The sequence below is a fragment of the Bos taurus genome, chromosome 8 (assembly GCF_002263795.3).
Source record: "Bos taurus isolate L1 Dominette 01449 registration number 42190680 breed Hereford chromosome 8, ARS-UCD2.0, whole genome shotgun sequence".
NCBI classification, from domain to species: domain Eukaryota; kingdom Metazoa; phylum Chordata; class Mammalia; order Artiodactyla; family Bovidae; genus Bos; species Bos taurus.
The window spans coordinates 22,578,747-22,587,171 of record NC_037335.1 but is presented as its reverse complement, the minus strand read 5'-3'; the positions used below and the strand labels follow the sequence as shown (position 1 = coordinate 22,587,171).

Genomic DNA, 8,425 nt, shown 5'->3' with positions numbered 1-8,425 from the left:
ATTTTTTTTGCTGTTCTTTAAATTTAAAACAAAGCATCAAGAATAAGTATAGAAACAAGGCTATGTCTCCCTGACACAGCCTGGGCCTCACTGCTCTGCATTCTGAGCACGAGACAGAGATGGATCAACAAGACAGCCCAACAGAAAGATGTAGGCTGAATGAACAACCGAAGGGCACTGATTTCTGTGACAGAAGCTTTTGATATTACATTACATCATCACTGAATTCCCTATACCCAATGCAGAAATTCTGAGCAAAACAAATCTTGAACACTTTAAGTAAAAGACTTGAACGATAAAAGCTGTAGTGGCCAAATAAAAATTGTCTACCGAAGGTGTAACAATTGCCATTGGATAATGCCTCCACGTACTTAGCTCTCCGCACTTTATCTCTCAGCATTTGAGGGCTGCTGACACTTGATACCTGGGGACATGGATCAGGAGAAGAGGAGGTCATCACTGAGAACTCCCCTCCTTCACACAAACACTGCACAGGAGAGGGTGGGGATGCTGGAAGATGAATGATTTTGCAAACAAAGAGACAAGTCTCTCCACAGTAGAATTCTGAAGTTCTCAGGATGCAGTTAGCCTGCCCTCATGGGTGAGGCCCAGAGAGTTTGGTTGAGGACACTGTCATTCCAGAGGAAAAGTGCTACTAGAGGTGATAGCCACCTTGTGAGTGAGGTGGTGCTGGAAAGACAATTAATTACCTTGGAATTAGAATCTTCACACCTACATGCACCAGAAAAGAAGCAGGATTACTGGTGGGGATATTGGCACAGCCTGTGCAAGACTATAAAAGTGAAAGTGAAGTCTCTCAGTCATGTCCGACTCTTTGCAACTCCAAGGACTGTAGCCTACTACGTTCCTCCGTACATGGGCTTTTCTAGGCAAGAATACTAGAGTGGGTTGCCATTTTCTTCTCCAATAGATCTACCATAAAAAGCAGGTTGAAAGAAACCGTCATGTCTTGTATATTGTTCCTGACTGTTGATCTGGAGCCTATTATACACAGTGAAGTAAGTCAGAGAGAAAACAGCAAAAGAGACATAGATGCAAGGAACAGAATTTTGGACTCCGTGTGAGAAGGTGAGGGTGGGATGATTTGAGAGAATAGCATTGAAATATGTAATATACCGTATGTGACGTAGATCGCCAGTCCCGGTGTTATGAATGTGACACGGCGCTCAGGGTTGGTGCGCTGGGACCACACTGAGGGAATGGGACAGGGAGGGTGGCGAGAGGGGTGTTCAGGATGGGGGACACATGTACGCCCATGGGTGATTCATGTCAGTGTATGGCAAAACCCACTACAATATTATAAAGTAAGTAGCCTCCAATTAAAATAAATAAGTTAATTTAAAAAACATAAAGAAATAATGACAACCTAAAAGTTGAAAGTTATGCTTTATTTGATGGGAATTCGGCAGGCAGTATGTCAATTCACCCTGAGAGATTGCTCCAAGGAGGAGAAGGGAAGAGTCAGGTTATATAGGAGTTTGCAAGAAAGGGGAGGTAGTCTGAACATCAAAGTAGTTTTGCGAATTAAAGAAAACCAGCTATCTCAAGTTAAGGAATTTAGCACTTTTCCTTTGTATGGGAAGAGGCAAGTGTCTGGGCTCACTGAAAACATTCCTTTCCTCAATCTCAGCTCTCCTGGGGCACCTTTCCTTGCATTTTCTTGCATCTTGCATTTTTTCACTTCCTGAGTTGCCTTGGGCTCACCTTAGGGAGTAGCTGCAATTTGGTAGCTGTTGAAAAGGCAGAGGAACCAGAGATCAAATGGCCAACAATCAAATTCCCATCATGGAAAAAGGAAGAGAGTTCCAGAAAAACAATCTATTTCTGCTTTATTGACTATGACAAAGCCTTTGACTGTGTGGATCACAATAAACTCTAGAATATTCTGAAAGAGATGGGAAAACTAGACCACCTGAATTGCCTCTTTAGAAACCTATATGCAGGTCAGGAAGCAACAGTTAGAACTGGACATGGAACAACAGACTGGTTCCAAATAGGAAAAGGAGTACATCAAGGCTGTATGTTGTCACGCTGCTTATTTATCTTATATGCAGAGGACAGCGTGAGAAATGCTGGGCTGGAAGAAGCACAAGCTGGATTCAAGAATCCTGGGAGAGATATCAATAACCTCAGATATGCAGATGACACCAACCCTTATGGCAGAAAGTGAAGAGGAACTAAAAAGCCTCTTGATGAAAGTGAAGAGGAGAGTGAAAACGTTGGCTTAAAGCTCAACATTCAGAAAACGAAGATCATGGCATCTGGTCCCATCACTTCATGGGAAATAGATGGGGAAACAGTGTCAGACTTTATTTTTTGGGGCTCCAAAATCACTGCAGATGGTGATTGCAGCCATGAAATTAAAAGACGCTTACTCCTTGGAAGGAAAGTTATGACCAACCCAGATAGCATAGTAAAAAGCAGAGACATTACTTGGCCAATAAAAGTCCGTCTAGTCAAGGCTATGGTTTTTCCTGTGGTCATGTATGGATTTGAGTGTTGGATTGTGAAGAAAGCTGAGCGCCAAAGAATTGATGCTTTTGAACTGCGGTGTTGGAGAAGACTCTTGAGAGTTTCTTGGACTACAAGGAGATCCAAGTCCATCCTAAAGGAGATCAGTCTTGGGTGTTCTTTGGAAGGACTGATGCCAAAGCTGAAACTCCAATACTTTGGCCACCACATGTGAAGAGTTGACTCACTGGAAAAGACTCTGATGCTGGGAGGGATTGGGAGCAGGAGGAAAAGGGGACAACAGAGGATGAGATGGCTGGATGGCATCACCGACTTGATGCACGTGAGGTTGGGTGAACTCTGGGAGTTGGTGATGGACAAGGAGGCCTAGTGTGCTGCAATTCATGGGGTCACAAAATTGGGACACGACTGAGAGACTGAACTGAACTGAGCCCACAGGTGTATTCCCCCTCCCTGAGCGCCCTGGAGGGCTGGAAACTCTTGATGACTGTGTCATCCTGGTTTACTGATATGGCGGGAAATACTTCACCCTCGGCATCTTGTGGCCCCAGTGAAATGTAATCTCAGGAACCTGAATGAATGTTCTCAAAAGAACAGAAACAACTGAGTAGTTCATTCACCCTTAATTGCAAGCTTATCCTCTGTGAGACAGAAAAGAAAATACAAACATCAATATGGCCTGAGTGACTCTGCATTCCTATGTGTAAGATAAGGAGGGAAAAATGCAGTTAAGAATCAACGGAAAATTATATTCCTGAGATAAGATAAACAAAAGGAATGTTTATATATATTATACCTAAATTTGTACATAATAACTATGTACACATCTATAAGTCTTTGCATACTTACATAACTTCAGCCTTTATTTAGTTTCTCATTTAATTGATATACATTTACATTGACAAACCCAAATTTTATTGGGAAAATTAAACTTCTACTGTAAAAATTAAGAGTTTAGATTGACTACATTTCCTAGGTCAAATAGAAAATATCTAACTGAAAACACAAACAGGAAGTGAGAGAGAAATTTTCGGATAATGAGTACCGTCTTCCCTATTTAAAAGCCTTGCTTAGAACGATCATCATCAGAGAACCTACCTGAAGGTTCACCCAGACCCCATCTCAGCCAGCCCAGCAGCAGCCACATCTTCCCCATGGCCTTCGTGCTCTCTCTACTGATGGCCCTGGTGCTGGTCAGCTACGGCCCGGGACGATCTCTGGGTTGTTACCTGTCTGAGGACCACATGCTAGGTGCCAGGGAGAACCTCAGGCTCCTGGCCCGAATGAACAGACTCTCTCCTCATCCCTGTCTGCAGGACAGAAAAGACTTTGGTCTTCCTCAGGAGATGGTGGAGGGCAGCCAGCTCCAGAAGGATCAGGCTATCTCTGTGCTCCACGAGATGCTCCAGCAGTGCTTCAACCTCTTCCACATAGAGCACTCGTCTGCTGCCTGGAACACCACCCTCCTGGAGCAGCTCTGCACTGGGCTCCAACAGCAGCTGGAGGACCTGGACGCCTGCCTGGGCCCAGTGATGGGAGAGAAGGACTCTGACATGGGAAGGATGGGCCCCATTCTGACTGTGAAGAAGTACTTCCAGGACATCCATGTCTACCTGAAAGAAAAGGAATACAGTGACTGCGCCTGGGAAATCATCAGAGTGGAGATGATGAGAGCCCTCTCTTCATCAACCACCTTGCAAAAAAGGTTAAGAAAGATGGGTGGAGATCTGAACTCACTTTGAGATGACTCTCGCTGACTAAGATGCCACATCACCTTCGTACACTCACCTGTGTTCATTTCAGAAGACTCTGATTTCTGCTTCAGCCACCGAATTCATTGAATTACTTTAGCCGATACTTTGTCAGCAGTAATAAGCAAGTAGATATAAAAGTACTCAGCTGTAGGGGCATGAGTCCTTAAGTGATGCCTGCCCTGATGTTATCTGTTGTTGATTTATGTATTCCTTCTTGCATCTAACATACTTAAAATATTAGGATATTTGTAAAGTTACATTTCATTTGTACATCTATTAAAATTTCTAAAACATGTTTACCATTTTGTGTTATTAAATTTGTCCTTTGTTCTATTTATTAAATCAAAGAAAATGAGTTTCTTTACTCAAAAACTTTATTATTATTATTAAAACTTTATTAAAGAATGGGTGGTTACATTTGTTTATTCATTCATTCCATTCATATTATGCATATACATTGAGTACCTACGTGACAGACTGTGTAATTCTCACCAAGGAATACAAGTGAATAAAGCAAATGTAGTTCCTACTGCATGGAAACTCTCAGTCTTTCAGAGAAGAGGACATAAAAACAGTATTATTTTATTTCAATTATACTAAGGACTGCAAAGAGAAGTAAAGGAAAAGAATGTCCTCACACAGGAGGTTTTAGGTCCAAATGTTGCTGAAAAGACAAATAATATTATATATCTTTCTAAACTGCCTCAGGGCTTCCCTGGTAACTCAGCTAGTAAAGAATGCGCCTGCAGAACTGAAGACCCCTGTTCGATTCCTGGTTCAGGAAGATCCCTTTTAGAAGGGATGGGCTATCTAACCACTCAAGTATTCTTGGGCTTCCCTGGTGGTTCAATTGGTAAAGAATCTGTGTGCAATGCCGGAGACCTGGGTTGGCAAGATCCCCTGGAGGAGGGTTAAGCAACCCACTCCAGTATTCTTGTCTGGAAAATCCCCATGGCCAGAGGAGCCTGGAGGGCTGTAGCCCATGGGTTCCCAAAGAGTGCAACACAGTGAGGCACACGGCACAGAAAGGCAATGAGTTCTCTTAACTTAGTTTCAAGTTACCAAAATCCAGGGTGACGTTCTTAGATAGATGTTACCTAAACATAATTATATCTATAGTTTACCTAAAAGCACTTTTTTCTCCTTACTCTTAAAAATCACAGATGATTAGTTCCAGAGAGCCCAGGTAGATCATTTACATGGCAAAGGCACAAGAGAAACACCAATTCCTTCCAGAAAGCTGGCTTAACCAATTACAAAAGGCTCACTTTGAAACAGTAGCAGAGCTAGCAGAGGCCATTGTTCTCCAGATCTCTGGGCAGCCCCCATTCAACAAGGACAGCCCCTGAAAGGCTGCATGTCCTAGTGGACAGCCACCCAGGGATTTCCCTGCTGCTGCTGGATTCCCTCTGCAATTCTTGGGCACCATATGGTAGTGGATGGCCACCTCAGGAGTACCCTACAGCTTGGGGATTACAGCCAGCAACTTTTGGGCCCCCTCGGTTAGTGGACAGCCACCTCAGGATCATCCAGCAACTTTTGGGCCCCACATGCTAGTGGATGCCCCCAATAACTTTCCATCCCCCCATCCTTTATCTTGGCACTCACAGGAGTTTCTCCCAATCCTGCCTGTCACCAATTGTTGGGTTGTACCCTGCAGGCTTACAAGACCTATGTTGGCCCAGCTTCGAGACCAAAGAAAGAATCTCCCGTCAAGAACAGAGACAGGGATACTTTAATGGATGGGAGGCGCTCACATGTCTGAAGCAAGGTCCTGGAGCAACAACCCCACCATGAGTGGTGCACTGGGGGTGGGAAGTACTAATACATGGTGACAGGCTTCATTCTGAGAGCAATGGAGGGGTGGGGAGTAGAGGGTGGGGAAGTGGGGAATGGGGAAAGAGGGAGAGGCACGTGGGTGAGGAGAGTGCTGGTCCTAGGGGTGAGATCAGGTGGGCTCATTAGTTATCATGGAAAGCAGTAGAGGGACACGCTCCTCACCACCCCTTTGATAAAAAAGATCAAATTTGGGGCCTGGGACAGGTACAGAGAAAAGCCAGTCATGTGCATAGGGTGTACTGGTGGGGCAGGGGATGTACAGAGAGTAAGAGAACAGTCATCCTGAGTGGCCTGACCATACATATATACCTTAATTTAAAAAATACTTTACTGCTAAATTTCACCATTGATCAACTGGACCTTCGAAATGTTTCGTTGGTGAACATTTGAACTATCCTGAGAATTACTGCAGTGTGGCACAAAGACAGTGAGTGTGCAAGGGCTGTTGAAAGTGGCATTGATAGACTTGCTTGACATGGGGTTGTCAGAAACCTTCAATGTATAAAAAATGCAATTACTGGGAAATGGGATAAAACAAAGTATGCCAGTACTTCCTCACAGTGTGGCAATTCCCAGTATGCTCCCCAGATTCACTGGTCCTTCCCCTGCACCAGCCATTCATACAGCTCTTTCCTGTTTGTGGTTCTGGCCACCGATTTTCCCTTAAGAGTGCAAAGCATAGTCACTCAGTCGTGCCAACTCTTTGCCACCCCATGAACCACAGCCCACCAGGTTCCTCTGTCCATGGGATTCTCCAGGCAGAATACTGGAGTGGATTGCCATTTCCTTCTCCAGGGAACCTTCCCCACCCAGGGATCAAACCTGGGTCTCCCACATTGGAGGCAGATTCTTTACTGTCTGAGCCACAAGGGAAGCCCTGACAGTGCAAAGCTACCACTTACAAGTTTGAGGGAAAGTTCTAGGCTTTTAAGAAACTGTTAAATAAGTGGTTATTGTTTTTCTTGAGATGAATATTTTTGGGAATGAATGTCCTTGTTACAAGAGCTCAAGGAGGACCTTTCCTGGAAAGAACTGACACCAATAACTTGAAAAAGCCTGCTTCCTAAGCTTTTGTATTTTAGAGAGGAAAATACTCCCAGCTTCAGGTAGGACATGTCTTGGCCTAAGGAGGCTGCATGGAGAGAAAGGTCAGGATGTGTTTCTCGCTTCCAGGCTGCTTATCTGGCCAAGGTTGCACGTTCATCATTTGCTTTACCTACTTTAACACCCTTGAGCCTTGACCATGGCATTCTGGCTAGGAAAATACAAGGGAAATCAGCGGAAATAGCTCCTGTTTGAAGGTGCATTAACTCTTTCCTAAAATGTACATTGTCAGTTCCTTGACTTCAGTTGAAAATTCTCAATGTCCCTTTTGATAATAACTGCACTTGCATCCTTTCCACCTTGAGTCAGTAGTATGAGAGAGAAGTCACTCAGTTGTGTCCGACTTATGTGATCTCATGGACTGTAGCCTCCGAGGCTCCTCCGTCCATGGGATTCTCCAAGCAGAATACTGGAGTGGGTTGCCATTTCATTCTCCAAGGATCTTCCCATCCCAGGTATCAAACCGGCATCTCCTATATTGTAGGCAGATGCCTTTACCATCTGAGCCATCAGAGAAGTCTATAAGAGACCAAACAGAAACAAATAAGGGGATTTCAGAGAATACAATTATTGCCAACCAATAACCTGTGGTGTACCTACTTGAGTCCAATTGAGAACTAGTAAGGTAATGGCATACTGTAAATGAGGAAGTTAACCTGGAAGAGAGAGAGAGAGTGTGTGTGTATGGGTTTACTGATCAAGCAGCGGGGAAGGGCTTCAATATAGACTAGATCTCTCAAATCTCTGCTTCAGGTTACAGACTTCATCTTTAGATTGCTTCTCTGCAATTAATGGATGAGAGGGCTGACAGCTTACCGTAAAGGATGTCGGATATCTGATCTCAAAAGAAGATTAGCTTTGGGACCGGGGACCAGGCTTGATCACTCAAGAGCTTTGTATAGCAGGGTTTTATTAAAGCATAAAAAGGGACAGAGAAAGCTTCTGACATAGACACCAGAAGGGGATGGACAGAGCCCCACTCATTAGCCTTAGCAAGGGAGCTATATACTTTTAATTGGTTATTACAGTAAATCAAGAGAATGTCTCAAGGTTTACAGATCTTACTAGATCCACCCCACAATATACATTTTAAATAATGGGATTAGAACTAACAATAGAAAGATTTTACCAACCCACTCCATAATATACATCTTAAGATAAGTCAGCAGGTTGTTGTTAAGGAGAAACATGTCCTCGAGCAAGATACATGTTCTATTGACTAAGACAAAGCAATG

General features: G+C 43.8%; 1 protein-coding gene across 1 annotated transcript; it reads left to right on the top strand.

Annotated features, from left to right (window-relative positions):
• Nucleotides 1-3,591: 3,591 nt before the first annotated feature.
• Nucleotides 3,592-4,652, top strand: IFNT3 (interferon tau-3). The gene has a single exon (NM_001168275.1). It carries the CDS (start codon nt 3,648-3,650, stop codon nt 4,233-4,235), a length of 588 nt encoding a protein of 195 aa, NP_001161747.1. The 5' UTR covers nt 3,592-3,647; the 3' UTR covers nt 4,236-4,652.
• The last annotated feature ends 3,773 nt before the right edge of the window (nt 4,653-8,425 follow it).

What these genes read in the sequence shown, in the direction of transcription:
- IFNT3 (NM_001168275.1), top strand. Translation starts at nt 3,648, where the DNA reads ATGGCCTTCGTGCTCTCTCTACTGATGGCCCTGGTGCTGGTCAGCTAC.